Source organism: Lolium perenne, chromosome 2 (genome assembly GCF_019359855.2).
Source record: "Lolium perenne isolate Kyuss_39 chromosome 2, Kyuss_2.0, whole genome shotgun sequence".
In the NCBI taxonomy this organism is placed as follows: domain Eukaryota; kingdom Viridiplantae; phylum Streptophyta; class Magnoliopsida; order Poales; family Poaceae; genus Lolium; species Lolium perenne.
The window spans coordinates 152,443,870-152,462,248 of NC_067245.2; the positions used below are offsets into that span (position 1 = coordinate 152,443,870).

Sequence of the window (18,379 nt, forward strand, 5' to 3'; positions counted from 1 at the left end):
AGCTCCTCACCCTCACGTACATCATGGTGGAACTCGTCTGCACGCCGCGCTCTAGGTCAGCTCTCGGCTGATTTTCTGCTAATCAAAGAGGAGGCTCTTGTAGTTTTTCGAAGGGCGAAAATGTCTCGGTTAGCATTGGCATGGCACCGAAGAAATCCTTGTACCCCTTGTTGTATTGACACGTTCTTTTGATACCAATACAAACATTAATGGTGAAGGCTTGACATCTATTCACCACATTGTAAAAAAAAACCACCTTCAAGTACATGAGCATCGGAAGATGCACGCATACTTAGAGTAAAGCAACAAGTACGCAAAACACAAGTACGCAAAACGGACTACAACGTTAAAAGCTCCGTTTGGGAAAACATCAGATCTGAAACATCAAAGATATTTTCACAGCTTCCGACGTGTTTCACCGCGGGCAATATATTAGCAAGCCCTATACATTGCTGAGTGAAGCATATAGCACAAGAAATGTTCCGTTTCATAGTATTATAAAGGCTACTGCTTAGTTACACCATGTACACTAGTAACTATCACCACACTTTCCCACTGAAGCTGCACCGCGCTCCAAATTCTCTCTAGTTCCCCAAGCTCCACGGAGAAAGTGACGTTCAAATCAAAACGTCCTCGGTTACACGAAGATGTCATCAGGCTTGAACAGAACAATCAAACGAGGTACACACATCAGCGAAGATGACTGGGAATTTATAAGTTGGGAAAAACTATTTCACACACAACCAAGATTTTATTCAAACCATGCTCAAGACATGGCATAAAAAGGGTAGGAAGCCAGGAATATGCCACACGTCGGCTTAGTGGCAAAGCTTAAGCTTGATCCTATAAGGGGCCAAATTAGTATACGGCATAAAAGAGGAGGGCAGTTCAAAGTTTTGTATCACTTATGGGCTGAAATAGTGATATTTATGCACTGGTATTACAAACATTTTGTTTTGGCTGGTGGCTGAGCCCACTGTGACAAGCTGTAATACTCACAATCAAACAGACCCACAAACAACGAAGATCCTAGGCAGCACTGTGGGCACCAAGATAACGCCTACACGAGAAGGATGCACCACTCGTTCAATGATGTTGGAGCCAGCAAGTGAAGGCCTAAAGAAGCAAACATAGGTTTTCACCCAATCACCCTTGAGTTCACCTCTGAAACTCCAAGACAACTCCTTCAGGAAAGAGGCGTGAGGGTTATGCTTCCCAGATCCGACCAATACCAGACAGAGATTGTCGCCTCGCAAAAAATAAAAATAACGCTAGACCCAGTCAATGAAGGCCATACCATTCAAACTAATATTACTATACTATACGTGAACCACTTCGATTTTTGGGGTAATTTTGAGGCCTACTTCCGAATTAATGTGGTGGTGACACATGTGCTACTTGGTGATTTAATCCCTGCAGCGTTTCTTTCATGTACGGTGTCGGTGCTCCCATAGAATTTTTGACCGTTCTCTTCTCTTTTTCTTTTGATGTTGCGATGTGTTGGTACATTAGTTCTGTAGCTTTTGCCGTTTGAGGTGGGCCAGCGAACCAGCTTCACGTTTTGTCTGGCATTCGTCAATTCTTGCAGATGGATTTGGTCCCGAGGCACCGCTTTGACCTGTCTTTTGCTCTTCTAGGCACGTCTCTGTGAAGGATTCCGGTCGAGTCACACGTCCTCCTTCCTCCTCTTTCCATCAACCTCGCTTTCACCCATCTTCCCCTGCCCCAAATTCTTCCCAGCATGAGCCCTTTCCATGGCTTGGCCGGCGGCCTTGCCTGTCCTCGGACGTCGTGGTCATCATCGAGCCCCTCGCGTCGCCCCCCACCCTACGTCGCCGTAGCTCCCATCTTGGATGGTGGCCTTCGGCCCGGCTGCCTGGTTCGCGGTGTGGGTGCGTGGCGGCCACCAACACTGGCGACTGCTCCAGATCGGAGGCACTGTGTTTCCTCGGGTCCGCCACGCCGCCACCGGCACCTACGAGGCTGTCGGCAAGGTGGATTGCGGAGGAATCTAGCGGCCGGACAGGCGCAGAGCCGCATGGCCAGAGGGACTCCCGGTGGCGGCGGTCCTCGTGTGGTGCTCCGTTAGCGGCTATTCTTTGGGCCATGCCATGCCACTGGGATACAGTGGGAGCTGCGGTGGGCAAATAGGGCGAACTGTCGAGGGCTGCCACGATCTCCTTCGTGGCCGTTAGCTCTGGCCGGTCGGGCCTTCCTAGGCTTGGTGGCCCGTCAGGGAGGCGATTAAGATGTCCGGCTCCGCTTTCCTCAGTGTAGCTCCTCACTTGGATGATGGCCCCGTCCCTGCCGGACTGGTTTGCCGTTTGGGCACTCGACGACCAGCACGTCGTCGGCCTGCTCCAGTTCTAGGAGCACGCTGTCGCGTGGAACTGCCCATCTGCTACCCGCCCGACGCCGTCAGACATGGCAGTAGATGGAGCGACGGAGGTTACTACAGGTAAGTACTTCAGGCAACTGATCGCTGGCTACAAAAGCAGTTCTGCCCGATTGCTACACCCAATCGATTCCACCCAAGGAGCTGACACAACGTACGTGTTCTTCATCCACCTTTTGTTTCTGAGTTTTTGCTTGGCCAATAGTTCATATGCCTATTCTGATGAAAGGGTAAATAGATCCACAATACGTTTGTTCAGCTTTGCTAATAACTCATGTTGCTTTTTCCGAGCAAAGGGTAAATAGATCCAAACACATTCCTCGAAACCAGTACAGCTCTTATGCTGCATAATTATCTGTATTACGTAATTGACCACACTGCCACTATTCCTATATCTTTACTAGACAATGCGTATTTTTCATCCTATCACCAATTCAGTAAGTATATTTCTCTATATGTGAATTGAGAAAGATATTGATTCTTTCGGTTGGAGTATTGTCTTTCTGAGTGACCTTCATGTAAAGGAATAATCAATAATACGCCTAACTGTTATTTTTCTTCAGTTCAGTTTTGATTTGTCCCCACATGTTGTCACTCATGTTTCACACAATAGGTGTATTCTCCAGGCCATCCAGAGCATGGTGTTTTGCTAAGAACTTAGGAATACGCTAATTAGGCATTTGTTTATTGCATCCACCTTTAGTTTTTGTCTCTACTATGTTTTTGACTACACTACAGCCCAACTATTAATTTACAGTGCAGTTTCATCTTGCTACACCATGGTCTGGAGATATGATCTTCTCTTTTTAAGACAACTGAAACTGGGGGGTCTCTCCTTAGGCTGCACACATGTTTGTTTGTAATGGTTGGCATACATTCTTCTTTTCTCAATGCCTTCATCGGTTCATTCTTCTTCATGCTATTGTGGCAGCAGGTACAATACCGAGGCTTGCATTTCCATATGACACTATCTACATTGTTAACTCTGATAATCTTACACATGTATGCAGTCCGTTGTCATCTTCCTACGCATGGTTGTTGAGGCATGTAATAAATTTGGATGCATGGTGGTACTGTTTTAGTTGATAGAACATGTATGCATAAATTTGAATATGCTCTGATGTACATGTACATACGTCAGGTACAGGTTTGATGCATCAGGGAAGCAATCAGCTTAATTATAAAGTTCAGTTAACATTACATATAGTTTGGCTGCAATATGTTAATCGTTTTGTCTTGAGCTTTCCATGTTTTTGAAGTTTTGCACATTAATTTAACTACATATGCTGATTGTATCTTATTTATTTCATACAATTGCAGTAGCATATAGTTCCTAGGAAGAAGCATTTATATATAAACACATGAGTGTCTGAAGCTTTTACATCGCAAAATGGACTAGCCGTGATGGTGCTAAGTTTTGAGTGATATAAAATTTGTGGTGTGTGCTGATTGTGATGCTTCTTCCTTACAGTGATATATATTTCTTTCCCGTCAGTTAGCATATCTACTATGTATGCTGCAGCAGGCTCAGGTCGAGGTGAGATAAGTGAGCGCGCCCTGCGAACATGTCGTGCAGCAGTTCAAGCATCTCTCTTCAAGAATTCCGTGTGATCTCTTGCAGGCATACGAGGACCTTCAACTTTATGTAAGCTATGTTTTCAACAAAACACCAGCAAGTTCTACGGGTTGGGGTCGCAAGTCACAAGTTTGAGGTTTCAAGTTGCTGATTTGTTTATTTTTTTGTCCAGTCAATACATGAACTTGGGATTTTTGGAATATAGGGACCTAGGGAGTTGATTTCGCAACAAAATGTGGAGAGTGGGAGCGAGAGGTTAAGAGCATTCAGCTGATACATTACTGATTTGGAGTGTCATGAAATTCACCTTCAAGAGTCGCCAGTATAAAGGCTCTCCAAAACTCTGACACTAATCTCCTCCAAATACTCTGATTAGTCCCTCTATCAAGATTGATATCTTTAGGTACTGCAAAATTAGGATGTGCCCCATCTTTATGTTATTTCTGTTTGAATGGCCCAGCAAAACTAAATAAATTATTCGGTGATCTATAGTCACTCAAAGTGGTACTACAACATTAGTGTTCTTGTCGTACTATTTGGATGGCCTATTGATGCAACATTAGGTGTAGAATAGAGAGATAATAATTGGTTCCCTTACAATATCAAGGTAGAGGAAAAGTTTCATTCGAGAACGGATAGTTTTACTTATTTGGATGTTCATTACAAGTTCAATGCTTGCCATAATTCAGTATACAAGAATGAGTTTCCACCTTTCAGTTGATGCACGAAAGAACTCTACTACTGTTATCAGTTCCAGCAACATTCAAATGTTATCAGTAACTTTGTATTAGATGGTTTCCCTATTGTGCATAATTATGTCTATGCTATTGATGGATATAACTCAGTCGTTCTGTAATTGGATACCATACTTACAATTAATTCCAAAATTTTAAAATAGAAGGAAAACATGGACGTATTTTTTGTACCATACAAGCACATTGTTGATCCTGAACCAGAGTGTGCGTTGTGCAGGTTTTAGGAGGAGTTTAGAATGATCCCTTCCTCACGGACATGAATGCCATGTATGAAAATCAATCATCGCAGATTCCTTTGTAAGTGAGTAATTTCGGACTCTGGATCTTTCCATAAATAAATATTAGAAAAGAGCAGTATGATTTATCTTTGCTCAAGCTCTGGCATCATCGCTGGATTGTTATATTCTGTTTCATTAGCTGCAGAGAGATGAATAATGGAACACTATTGCATTGACACTGCGTTAGCATAGTTATTAGTCAAACCAGCATGGGAAGAAGGCATGCTAAGAAGTATTTGTATCTTTCGGATAAGATTACTTCTTTTTCTTGTTAAGCTCCGCTCAGAAAATTCTTATTTTCCCACTCACTGGCAGTTATATTTATTTTTAAAATTTGATTGTTGGGAAGAGCTAGAAAATTGTATCAGTCGTTGGCTTCTCTCCATGTGTTGACTAAGCTAATTAAAATTCTGGCAAGCCTATAGCACATGTAAAATAGAGCAACCAACTGAAACAACACCTGTGACTGACATCTCAATAGGATAGATGCGCAAAAGAAGATAAGAGTTACAAGGATAGATGCACAACTGAAACAACACCTGTGACCGCAACTGAAACAACACATGTGACTGAAACAAAGTTGGGGTTGTTGGCTTCACTCCATGTGTATATGAAACAACACCTGTGACTGAAACAAAGCTGGGGTTGTTGGCTTCACTCCATGTGTAGGACACTACAACATTACTTGCAAGCCTATAGAAACATGTAAAATAGAGCAACCAACTGAATAACACCTGTGACTGACATCTTCACTTGAAAATATTTGTTCTTCTGTGGCTCCTTTTATACTATCTCAAAAGTTATACTGTAATATTTTATAGGAGGTTACACATGACTTCAATCGTAAGTTCATGTTATTTTGCCAAATCTGAGCCCATGTTATTTTCTTTTATAGACCGTTCTATCATGAGTTCATTAATTGATGTTTCTATATTTGTTGAAAGACCTATGGTGATTGGTCTCAAGCTTTTAAAAAAAAACTTAGGCAAATAATTAGCTAAAATAGCTAGCTATTGTATTGGGATTGTATGCCAATAGAGTTCATCCATTTTTTTACTCTTTTCTCGCTAACTACAGTACTACATAGTCATATACACATGTAATTCCTGATGAGCACATTGATAAAGTAGCAGTAATATAGATTAATCTGCATTTATTTTCCCATGCTCTCCTTAGAAATAGTTTGCTGTTTCAGCAATAAGTGCACAAGTACACAACATCACATGTACATGGATATGCATTTGACCATCGTTTTCTCAATTCAGTCAAGTGGCCATTTTTTCCTGATTTTCTAATTTTACTATTTCATCTTACTTCTGCCGACCTCTCAATTGCTTCAATTGTTTTCCATAGGTCTTCCAAATGACGCGCAGTCGGTTGTAGCGCACGCCCTTCGAATTGATTATGGTATCGTTTCAATGGAAAGTTTCATGTTGCTGGTCGGGCCCTGGCAATATGATCCAATACTAGAAGGACGAAAGTAGCTTGCCATGGTCAGTTTCTTACTACTAGAGATGAGGCGAGGAGCTACCTGTAAAGCTTATGAACTCAGACAGCTGGAGACTGAAACCAGCTATATTGGTAGATGACCTACCTGTTGAGCTTGACAAGCTGGTGCTTGGCATTCTTTTATAGTGGTTTAGCATGAAATGATTCTAACTTTGCTACAGTTCTAATAAGGTGTGATGTGTGGCGTATCCATTTTATGGATAAAGTCATGCAGTTATGAATAAATTCTCCATGAATTTCTAGATGAGTTATATCTGTTTTTTTAGTTATATTTACTTAGGAATTACTAGATGTTTTTCCAATTCTATCACTTGGTGCAGTATGCTTTCTTAGGAGTTGGATGGATTGTATTTATTGATGCTCTGTTTAAATGTTCATGCATAGAGAGCAATTTTCACGGCTACATTATTTATCACATTGTCGATTGTGCTGAGTGAAATCCTCATTCTAATCCCTTTGGTGTGTATCCTTTTCTTCACGGGGACAATCCATAAGTAATATTGCAGTGCCTCTTTGGTTTTAAATTGCAGGCGTTAAATTGCTTAAGTATTTTCCAGTGTGCACACATATTTAAATTAGCTCCCATGTTTAAAAAAAGAACTTAGCTCCAGATGGTAGGCACTATTCTCTTGTATCTAGCGAAGGAACCACCAAAGGTAGAAAAGATCTTACCTAGACGAAACATATTTAAGATCGGACGCTAGAAGGCATGATCTTTCCCTTTTATGTTCCTTACTAGCCCTAATTTATTCAAAAGAAATTTTAACTAGATAATATAGTGTACCTGCCTACAGATGCAGGATCAAATTTATAGAACTAGCATTGTTCTCCATCTCTAAGCCACATTACTAGCGCGGCGTGCCGCCGCGCCGTACTTTGCTAGTTGGGTTAATGACTACTTCAAATGTGAACAAATCGACCACCGGTTGTGATCTGGATTGGCGAGGAACCTTGCGAAAGCATTCCAGCGTCATGCTGTTGAGTGTGCCAGAACCAGCTAAACGCTCACAAGAAGCCACCGCGCCGCCCTCACAGCCGCGGTGCCCCCACAACCACCAACGGGGGTCAGTACCCCGGCTTCCATGCCTCATCGCCATCAGATAGGCCCCCACGACCACAAAACAGCACGAGACTGCACCTCCATTGTCCGCCACAGCATCCTCTGTTGGTGGGGGAGGAAGTTGGGAGGGAGGTGCCTTAGGTTAGGGAAGGGTTGAGGAGAGAGGCGGCTAGGGTTACTATTCTACTCAAGGCACAACTTTTAATAATAAGTTAAAGAAGCTCTCAATACCAAAGACAAGGATTTGCTATAGCATATTTTTGCTGACATGGTTTACCTATCTGCATGTTTTACTCGCAGGCTTCTAAAAGTTCATTGAACTTCGACTGGAAATCCAACCCTTCATCTTTGAGCTTTTCATAGTTCGAAACTGCAGGACCACCCAACTCCGAGAAATCCTGGGAGATATAAACATGTTTAGTCCGTGCACAAAACAGTAACAAGTGTGAATAACTATCACAATGACAGACATGTCTCCGAAAAGAACTGGGAGGAGCCACTGCCAAACAACCTACAATCAACAATTGAGAAAAAATATATCGTAATTGATAGAATAGAGGAGATAAATGGATGAGCTCCAAAGAGTGAAGGACTAACATGAGAATATGGCTACAGAAGACATAATCTTGCCAGTGTCAGGAACCTGTTTTCTTCATCATATTCCTCCACTTGACCCTCAAGTCACATGGGAGGCGTGCACGGTGAAACACATCCCTACCGTATTCTAGTATTTGAACCCATGGAACTGGCCTGTTGTCTCGTGGGTTAAATTTCTCCATTGCTTCCTGGATCAAAAAATTAATAGTGTAACTATATAGGTTAAGGAGGACAAAATTATAGACATGAAATCAACAAGGGAGTTCCCTGCTTGGAAAATGGTGCAGCTAATGAAAATTACAATCGAAGTATGCTTACCCTCAAAGCTGCTACTTCTTCATCCGTCCAAGAGAGCTTCGAGCGCCTTCCAGTTGGTGCGACCATATCGGAACTGCAAAATAGATAGTCAGTTCTAGACATTATAAGACGGTGCATTTAAAATAAGTTAGTGCTCAGTGTCAGGGCCGGCTTTAGGATTTGGAGGGCCCTAGGGCAAATTCTATAAATGGACCCAATTTAAGCTGCGTGCATGCTAGATGGGCTTAATTTTTTTTTCATCTACCTTTTCCTATATGCACTGTGACATAAATAATGGGCCCCCGTTTTGGTTGGGCCCCGGGCCGTCGCACTTCTTGCCCTGGGCCAGAGCCGGCCCTGCTCAGTGTTCAGAACTAAGTGGATCATCCAATATGAAGTTGTTCTAGCTAATAAACTTGGTTCATGACATAGTGCGAGCACCTCATGCACTTAAGTACTCCCTCCATCCCAATATGTAAGGCGTGTAAGAAATTGTGCAAAAAAATTAGCGCAGGCTCTTTTGCACCTTTTTGCCCCTGGCTTATGTGATTGCCAAATGAGGCTGGTACAGCTAGGCCATAATGACAGCGTAACTATCGGGATTGCATGCTCTTCTCGCCAGGGCCATCTCCAATCGATTAGGGATTGGAGCTGATTCCCTCCCACCAGCCTCTGTGTAGCTCCGGCGAGAGAGCGACGCCGCGGACCTCCGGCGAGAGAGCGACGCCGCAGACCTCCGGCGAGAGATCAATGTCGTCATTGCTGGTGTAATCCATGAGCTCATCGTTGTTTTGTCGCGCGAGCCAGTCAGATGGCCCTTTCTCGCTCACCATAGAGATGAGATGTGTGCATGTTTGAATGATGAGATGAGCAGACATGCTGTATAGGAGTAGATTGACAGGATGTGGGAATAAACCTGTTAGCATCTCTTTTGTTTAGGAAACCAACCATGTGCAGCTGGCAAAAAAACAGATTCCACGGACCTGAGATGGGGGTACACCGCTGCATGCATGGAGGGCAAAAAGGGAAGAAACAAGATAAAATTGCTTACACGCCTTGCTTTTTGGGAAAATTTAGGAGGGCTTACACGCCTTACATTTTGGGATGGAGGAAGTATAAGTTAACTCCAAGGTCCTGAACGTAACTTTTATTAGAAGTAATCACAGGTTTGAAAAAACTCCAAGTGAATTTGAAACCATCCATGAAAAATGAAGATTGCTTTCCTGAAAGATATTAGACAATTTTTCGTTCAAATCATCTAAAAACTAGACACACTATCCATGGTACTACCTCCGTTTCAAGGAATAAGGCGTCCTCGTTTTACGAGCTTTTTGTTTGACCAAGAATTGTTTCAAATAGATAAAGATTATTTATATGAAATTAATATCATTAAAAAGTGTTTTTCAATACGAATCCAACGATACTAATTACATATAATATAATCAAGATTTTGTTGCTCAATTTTTATGGTCAAAGTTCGTCTTGGGATGCGCGTGCGCCTTATTCCTTGAAACGGAGGTAGTATGTGACTAATAATATGGAATAATGGAAACAGTTTGAGAACAATTGAAGTTTTTACCCCCCCCCCCCCCCCCCCCCAACTCCGAAAAAATAAAAAAAATTGAACTAAGATTCTTGGACTGTAGACATGCTTATTTATATATACATAGTATTAAGTACAAACAAAGAACAAGGAAGAAGCACCATTCTCGCACTTACCGATGGTTGATTGGATATGCATATTTTCTTTTTCTTGATGGTGAAGGCATGTGTTGACCCTGCTGCACAGTAGCTTTTCCTGAATTACATGATACTGGTGTCTCCCTTTCTTGCAATCTTGCTTCGCGGTGTCTGCTGTTACGCAAAGGGAGTAATGATCGCTGGCCAGAGTCATTTGAAGATATAGCTTCTGTTTCACCATCACCTTGGTTACAATTTTTAAGACTATCCTCTTTGTCAGCCTTACGAACCTGATTTGTAGCAGAAGGGCCGCATTTTTCATGAGATGTAATTCTCATTCCGTCACATGAATTCTTGTTGCCAGATTCTTCACGAGTTTCTGTGATTTCCACTTCTTCCTCTTTCTGTGCATCAGAAGGAGCCTTTCCAGTGACTGCTTTCTCATGACAACCATCAACTGTAGCATTTGTTTTCTGTTTCTTTCTGCGCTGATCAGCCTTTTCATCTGAACAAGCAAGCCTATGCATATCAATTTTTGAAGATATAGCTTCTGTTTCACCATCACCTTGGTTACAATTTTTAAGACTATCCTCTTTGTCAGCCTTACGTTCCTGATTTGTAGCAGAAGGGCCGCATTTTTCATGAGATGTACTTCTCATTCCGTCACATGAACTCTCGTTGCCAGATTCTTCACGAGTTGCTGTGATTTCCACTTCTTGCTCTTTATGTGCATCAGAAGGAGCCTTTCCAGTGACTGCTTTCTCATGACAAGCATCAACTGTAGCATTTGTTTTCTGTTTCTTTCTGTGCTGATCAGCCTTTTCATCTGAACAAGCAAGCCTATGCATATCAATTTTTGAAGATATAGCTTCTGTTTCACCATCACCTTGGTTACAAATTTTAAGACTATCCTCTTTGTCAGCCATACATTCCTGATTTGTAGCAGAAGGGCCGCATTTTTCATGAGATGTAATTCTCATTCCATCACATGAATTCTCGTTGCCAGATTCTTCACGAGTTTCTGTGATTTTCACTTCTTGCTCTTTCTGTGCAGCAGAAGGAGCCTTTCCAGTGACTGCTTTCTCATGACAAGCATCAACTGTAGCATTTGTTTTCTGTTTCTTTCTGTGCTGATCAGCCTTTTCATCTGAATAAGCAAGCCTATGCATATCAATTTGCTGGCTATTTTTCCGTTTCACCAAAAAATTGCACCCATTCAAATGACCCTTGCTGGGGGAAGCTCTTGGCAGCACTTCAGGCAGTTGTTCGTCGTGTTGATTGATCAATTGCTGTGAGCCAAGGAAAGCAGCAAGGTTCTTCCTAGCTTCACAATATGTTTTCTTTGCTTCTTGATATGCTTCAGTAGCTTTAGTATAGAAGCATACTGGGCAACAAAACTTGCCAGAGTCTACAAAAGTCACCGCTGGACCAAAACAACTCTTGTGAGCGGCTAACAAGCAGCTGCTACATTTCAGCAACTGACCATATTTGCCGCATTTAATGCACAAATCTTTTTCTGAACAGCCCAAGGGCGAGCTATTTGTGCCTTGATCCTTGATACAGAATGACATTTCGTCAGCAGAACCACTTAAACTATCATCTGAGGAGTGGGCGTGTGATGTTTCCACCAGAGTGTTTGCAAGAGTTTCCTTGTTTGATATTTGTTTTGCTCTTCTTCCATCCCCATCCCGAGGAGGGATTGGGGCAGGTATACTGCAACTGAGTTTCTGAACATCAGTGGTTCTCTTCGCATTATTCTGCTCGGATAAATAATTGCCCTCTGAAATTCTATTATGCAAGGTTACACTACATATAGATTGATTAACTTTGTCGCCACAACAGACTTTCAGGTGACAGTTACCATCATTCGGCTGTTCATATAACGCTGCATGTTCTTTACTTTTCCCTAACAGATGGTTGGTTTCTGATTTATCTCCTTGAATAGCATCATTGCAACTTACAGAAGGTAAAACGCTGCCAGCGCGCGGAGCCAGTTTCTCATGAACTGAATCCTTTTCCACTGGCTGAATGCTTGTACCTTCATACTCAAGATCTTGGTTTGCTTTCTCACCACGGTCATTTTGTGGAGAACTCGGATGAGTTTTGTTGCTATCCACCCGTGGAATTATGGTGTCTGATATACATGGTTGCTGAAGATCAGAAGTTGGTTCACTTAATTCCTTCATGATATTTTCTTTGTATGTCTGATCGGCTAAATTTGTCAAGTCTTCTACCAGATGTATAGCATTATCTGTAGGCAATCGAGGCTCCTCTATATTTAAACGATCATGTGTGTTGTCACCATTCTGCTCCAATGGGGAAGGTAAGGCCGTGCAAGCAATTTCTGGGTCCACTTCTCTGAGCTAAACATAAAACATACAGCGTAATTTGTCACAGAAATCTTTTTCTATGTATGATTTTGAAATAAGCTGTTTAACATACCAACTCAAAACATGTTTCTGGTAATCTAGGCTTCTTGATACATATAATGTTCTGGATATCTTGACTAAAATCTGGAAGCATATCCTTCCTCAAATTTCCCGAGGTTCCGACCTGAAAATGTAATACTAATGTAACAAAATTCTAAAATCATCTGGAAACTGGAAATGTCTGGGTGATAACCAGATTACAGCATATCTCAGTTTCTAATGCAACCAAAACTAAATGCACATGAAGATTGTTTCTATTATGCGATAAGTCAACTAATAGTTAATAACAAATAAAGCACTACACTCTGCACATAATTATTAACTCTACAATAGATGTGCATTGAGTGAGAACTGAACAGTGCCCGGTTGGCTAGAGTGTGTGCCTGTGAGCTGGCCTACCTGTATCCGAGGCGTAGCCTCCGCAGGTGCCACATTTCTACCAAAACAACATACAGCTAAGGGAGGGAACTCCCCCCTTTAACACATAATGCTTACTTCTTATGCAATGGATAACAAAAAAAAAGCTGGGATCCCTGGCTTTCTGATAAATTAGAGCACTGAAACAAGTCCATCTGTAAGAAGCTCCAGCAATCTTTTAACAGTTTATGATCCCATATGCAGCAGAAAAATCACAAAAATAGCATGATTGCCACAACCTTACTCTAATCGTCAGTGCTAACCTACCGACCGAAGGACAAGGCATATCATGAGAAAGTTGGTAGGAGAAATATCATGTGCCACGTCCCTAAAATACATGGGCTCGGTTAATAACAGGGTCTAGCCTGACAATATGCAACATATTTTCTCTTGCTATTTACACAAGGAACTACCACTACTCACGTAGATACAGTAATATAGTGGAGTTGAAAAATACTTTACAAGTTCTTTTTTTAGGTGAAATACTTTACAAGTTCTTACACAAATACAGAAATAAACATCTAAGAACCAGTCAATGGATGATTGGTATGGGATCAGATATTGTACAATGGAGCCTGTCAGTCATCACCAACTTTTAGATGGAATGTTTGATCTCGGTCAGTGGAAGCATCAAAATCGCAAACGGACATAATATGTGCCATCACTAAGGAATATTTAAACATAAATATTTCAGATTGAATTATCTTACCCATGGTCATTCTTGAATCGGCAGTAGATACTAATCCCTCCATTCCACAATATAAGCTGTTTTCGCAAGCTAAAACGGGTGGAGGGAGTATAAGATTTATATTTATATAAAAGGGAATCTTTAAGCCCTTTTTTTTTTTCCAAATCCCAACCTCTATCAGGAACTAAATGCTACTACCTCTGTTTCTAAACATAAGAAGTCCCAAAATGTCTTATTTTCAGGAATGGAGGGAGTATAAACTTACTCCAATTCGTTTAAATTTCCTTTGTTTCAACCCATCGTGATAGTGACATACTAGGTTTCTCTATCAATGACCAACTCTAGACTAGCACAATCCTAATTTTGTAACCGGCATATGTAACAAAAGTCTTACAGTGACTATGTCGTGTTCCTTAAAGCGCTCCCAAGATGATGGAATCAACTTATCCACATGAGCCATTGTTACTCAATGAGGTCAATAATATATTTTTCCTCGGAGAATAAAATAATATTTAACGAAAGGGAGATCGGAAGCACGAACAACGTCATAGGGCAGTCATTACCTTCCCAATGATCTGAAGCAGCAAGTCCTCGCAAGAGCGAGTGATGTCAACCCTAAGCACCCCCGCCGGCGCCCGCGACGCCGTGGGCCCATCCCCGGTGGAGGCGGCAGCAGAGAGCTCCTGCAGGCACCGGAGAGCCACCCGCTCCGACACGGACGCCGGGGCGCCGGTGAGGGACTCCGGCGTGGCGTCCAACAGCGCTGCAAAATCACCAGAAAAGGAGACACGAGGTGAGATCAACGAGGCGGCGAGCGGAAGGCGAGGAGGGGGAGTGGAGGACACAATTGGGGTCTCTCGGCGCACCCATGAGGGAGGAGAAGTCGAGGGCATCGTCGGCGGCGAGGGCGTCGGCGACCCAGTGGGCGGCGAAGCGGGAGGCGGTTTCGGAGGCGGAGGGGCGCGGCATTGCGAGCGGTGGAGAAGTTTTGAGGGAGCATAGTGCAAAAGTGCTCGTGAAGGTTGGTTGGGCTTTGTCGGACGAAGATCCAACGGTAGCTCCGTAGGATTCACAAAGTGCATGACTAAACGACACCGTGAGATTTTAAGGCCTCTTCAGATCGAAGGGATTTCATAAGGATTTTTTGTAAGCATCGGAAGACCGAAGACACATAGTACAACATAATTTTTGTAGTACATCGGTAGAGAAAACATACTGTAGTATTCTTTTCAAAAGGGTTGAGCCAATGAATTATGTCGGATTATGTCATATAAAAGGATGTGCAACAAAATTTTGTAGCAAAAGTTTACCTTTCAATCTTTCGAATCCAAAATCATTTTATAATTTGCTAATTTGAGAAATTAATTATATTAACAAATTTAAAGTCAAGCTTCAACAATTGGCAGCCAAGAACCGATCTCCTCTTTTTTATCTTGCAAATCAACAAGAACACTGGAGATAAAAGTTTCTGATGTTACAAAACCACACCAACAACATTGCTTTACAACAGACCAAATTTTGCACTTTGGAGTGGATGGGCTTTTCGGTATGAATCATAGTAGTGCCAAAGTTCAGCTTCACCCATGAAGTATTGGTATTTCTGGCCTGTCCCAGGTGGAGTGGATCATGCACTTAATGAGAGTAAAACGCATTACCAAGAAATGTTTCTTTTTTATAGAACTTGATGATACATAACAAAGAGGGCATATATACTTGCTTCGTGACACCTATTATGTCAACACCGGTTGGTTCTGTTAATTCCAAGGTGCGTCGATCTTCAAGTTCTTAAGTTCCTCCAACTGCAAAGAGAAACTTATATTAATTGTCGGTTCCATTTCAAACAAAATAATCTCTTGCAGTTCATGATCATCCTTTAGCTGTAAACTTTGCTTGGAGTGGAAACGGTACTGTAACTATTTCCATATAGCAGCACACATATTATATAATTACGTGAATGGGTACTTAACAAGTAGGGTCGCTTATACTGAATATTCCCACCACAACGTTCGGGAAAAGCACTACTAGTTCATGCTATAGCGGCACCGCACGCAGCCAACAGCTGTAACGTTAGTTATGTGGATACGAAATACATACCTTGCTATTTTAAGACTAATATCCAACTATGCATTGTAAATTCAGAATTTCATGCAAATGGGCAAAGTAGCATTGCATATTTTGTATTTTGCAAACATATAACACAGTTTACCTGTCTACTTGTTTCCTTTTGAGTCTCTAAGAGCTCATTATACTTCAATTGCAAATCCAGCTTCTCAGCTTTGAGCTTTTCATAGTCGGAAATAGAAGGACCACCGAAGTCAAGCTTCAACAATTGGCAGCCAAGAACCGATCTCCTCTTTTTTATCTTGCAAATCAACAAGAACACTGGAGATAAAAGTTTCTGATGTTACAAAACCACACCAACAACATTGCTTTACAACAGACCAAATTTTGCACTTTGGAGTGGATGGGCTTTTCGGTATGAATCATAGTAGTGCCAAAGTTCAGCTTCACCCATGAAGTATTGGTATTTCTGGCCTGTCCCAGGTGGAGTGGATCATGCACTTAATGAGAGTAAAACGCATTACCAAGAAATGTTTCTTTTTTATAGAACTTGATGATACATAACAAAGAGGGCATATATACTTGCTTCGTGACACCTATTATGTCAACACCGGTTGGTTCTGTTAATTCCAAGGTGCGTCGATCTTCAAGTTCTTAAGTTCCTCCAACTGCAAAGAGAAACTTATATTAATTGTCGGTTCCATTTCAAACAAAATAATCTCTTGCAGTTCATGATCATCCTTTAGCTGTAAACTTTGCTTGGAGTGGAAACGGTACTGTAACTATTTCCATATAGCAGCACACATATTATATAATTACGTGAATGGGTACTTAACAAGTAGGGTCGCTTATACTGAATATTCCCACCACAACGTTCGGGAAAAGCACTACTAGTTCATGCTATAGCGGCACCGCACGCAGCCAACAGCTGTAACGTTAGTTATGTGGATACGAAATACATACCTTGCTATTTTAAGACTAATATCCAACTATGCATTGTAAATTCAGAATTTCATGCAAATGGGCAAAGTAGCATTGCATATTTTGTATTTTGCAAACATATAACACAGTTTACCTGTCTACTTGTTTCCTTTTGAGTCTCTAAGAGCTCATTATACTTCAATTGCAAATCCAGCTTCTCAGCTTTGAGCTTTTCATAGTCGGAAATAGAAGGACCACCCAATTTCTGCTGAACAAACCTGTAATACATCAGCATGTTTAGTCCTAACATGAATATTGACCCAAAACCATTTATTTTTATGTCATTTATAGCAATTTCAGAGCTACTCAACCGAGCTTCCGTTTCATGAATATCAAAAGATAATCATTAATCATTCGTTTGGCAGATGGGTCAAGAAAATAAGCATGCCAAAACTCTCACTCGACTGCAGATGATGGTTTGTCGTTCTCCTCATACAATGCAACAAGAACTGCAAGATGATAAGATGTAGGCATAAGTAGCCGGTCACATAAACGGAAATTTACCAAGATATACTTAACGAACATAGCACCAAACCTTTGGTGAGAGTATCGAGCACACCACTGGATTCAAGATACTTCCTGAAACCTTCTTTCTTGGCTTCTCTATCCTACAAAGGCCATAAACAGTACCATCCATAACCATCATTTGGGAAACTAATATGTTCTGTTATCCTTTGATAATGGAATCTTGCTCCTGTTGGAGGCCTTTGAAAAAAAAAAATCATCTGGGAAGCAAATTGCATCATAGTTATGGTGTGCATTCATGGAGACAAGTTTGCCTTTTAACTTACAACGCGCTAAACAAAGCAAATATGCGATATTATCTGTCGTTTCTATGCTACAACTTCGCAGCAAAACCGAAAGCTCTATCATACAAGAGCGCATTAATGACTTTAAGCGAAAACTACCCGAGCGAATTCCTCCAACCCAATTGGAGAAAAAATTCAGAAAATTTTCCTCCCAAATTGCACGATTGACGAACATTGACCAGCCGCAACATAGCACATTCAATTACAGATAGAACCTACAAGCCATAATTAAATTTCTAAACGGGAAAAGGAGAACAGTGAAATGGTATTTGACCACCATGGCTATGCTACACCAATCTTGACACGGGATCAATTAGCATAGGATGGTTACGCCAAAGGCCAAAGCTGAAAGAGACGCAGCCTATTTCAGTTATCCTAGATCGCGAGGGGTGCTGGGAGGAAGAAGAGTACCATGTCGATACTCGAGAACAGATCCTGGAGTAGTTTGGGACGGAATCCGCGTCGGAGCTCGAATCAGAGGAAGAGGGAGGAGAATGGCGTGGGAGAGCTGGCCGGATCTGCCGCTTTGAGTTGAGATGGTAAGCTGGTGGTACTGTGCTGCAGTACGGCCTAGTTCGAGACTGTGATGATGACACAGAGGTTGGTAGGGACGGAAGAGAGGATTCTTTGCGTGGATGGTGTGATGTCACTTCTTTTTTAGTTGGAGGAAAGAAAATGAAGGGAGAGAAGATTATCATCTTTGAGTCCTGCTATACGTACGACAATCCTTGTACGATATTCGTACGATCAGCCTGACAAGAAGCTAACTTTTGCCTACTCCTGCGGAACATAACTGTGTGCGTTTGCTATTTGCCTACTCCTAGTCAGAATTAAAGCCAGCCAATCT

General features: G+C 41.8%; 2 protein-coding genes across 3 annotated transcripts; both read right to left on the reverse strand.

Moving 5' to 3' along the window:
• Positions 1-325: 325 nt before the first annotated feature.
• LOC127321972 (uncharacterized) lies at positions 326-14,707 on the reverse strand. 2 transcript variants are annotated; one of them, XM_051350920.2, is made up of 8 exons: positions 14,548-14,707; positions 14,245-14,444; positions 12,590-12,700; positions 10,187-12,510; positions 8,489-8,561; positions 8,171-8,358; positions 7,851-7,971; positions 326-658 (listed from the first exon to the last, which is right to left on the reverse strand). In XM_051350920.2, exons 1-6 carry the CDS (start codon positions 14,648-14,650, stop codon positions 8,209-8,211), a joined length of 2,961 nt encoding a protein of 986 aa, XP_051206880.1. In that variant the 5' UTR covers positions 14,651-14,707; the 3' UTR covers positions 326-658; positions 7,851-7,971; positions 8,171-8,208. The 2 variants fall into 2 exon arrangements, with proteins under 2 accessions (XP_051206880.1, XP_051206881.1); XM_051350921.2 differs by lacking the exon at positions 326-658 and adding an exon at positions 7,399-7,675.
• Positions 14,708-16,010: 1,303 nt separating this feature from the next.
• Positions 16,011-18,168, reverse strand: LOC127321973 (uncharacterized). The gene is made up of 5 exons (XM_051350924.2): positions 17,944-18,168; positions 17,259-17,331; positions 17,124-17,172; positions 16,818-16,941; positions 16,011-16,410 (listed from the first exon to the last, which is right to left on the reverse strand). Exons 1-5 carry the CDS (start codon positions 17,944-17,946, stop codon positions 16,366-16,368), a joined length of 294 nt encoding a protein of 97 aa, XP_051206884.1. The 5' UTR covers positions 17,947-18,168; the 3' UTR covers positions 16,011-16,365.
• Between the last annotated feature and the right edge of the window lie 211 nt (positions 18,169-18,379).

What these genes read in the sequence shown, in the direction of transcription:
- LOC127321972 (XM_051350920.2), bottom strand. Translation starts at nt 14,650, where the DNA reads ATGCCGCGCCCCTCCGCCTCCGAAACCGCCTCCCGCTTCGCCGCCCAC. An exon ending in CGACTTCTCCTCCCTCATGG is followed by an intron (nt 14,445 to 14,547) that starts GTGCGCCGAGAG and finishes GTGATTTTGCAG; the next exon opens with CGCTGTTGGACGCCACGCCG. An exon ending in AAGAAGTAGCAGCTTTGAGG is followed by an intron (nt 8,359 to 8,488) that starts GTAAGCATACTT and finishes TTTTTGATCCAG; the next exon opens with GAAGCAATGGAGAAATTTAA.
- LOC127321973 (XM_051350924.2), bottom strand. An exon ending in AAACCATCATCTGCAGTCGA is followed by an intron (nt 16,942 to 17,123) that starts GTGAGAGTTTTG and finishes GATGTATTACAG; the next exon opens with GTTTGTTCAGCAGAAATTGG. An exon ending in AAAAGGAAACAAGTAGACAG is followed by an intron (nt 16,411 to 16,817) that starts GTAAACTGTGTT and finishes TTCTCTTTGCAG; the next exon opens with TTGGAGGAACTTAAGAACTT.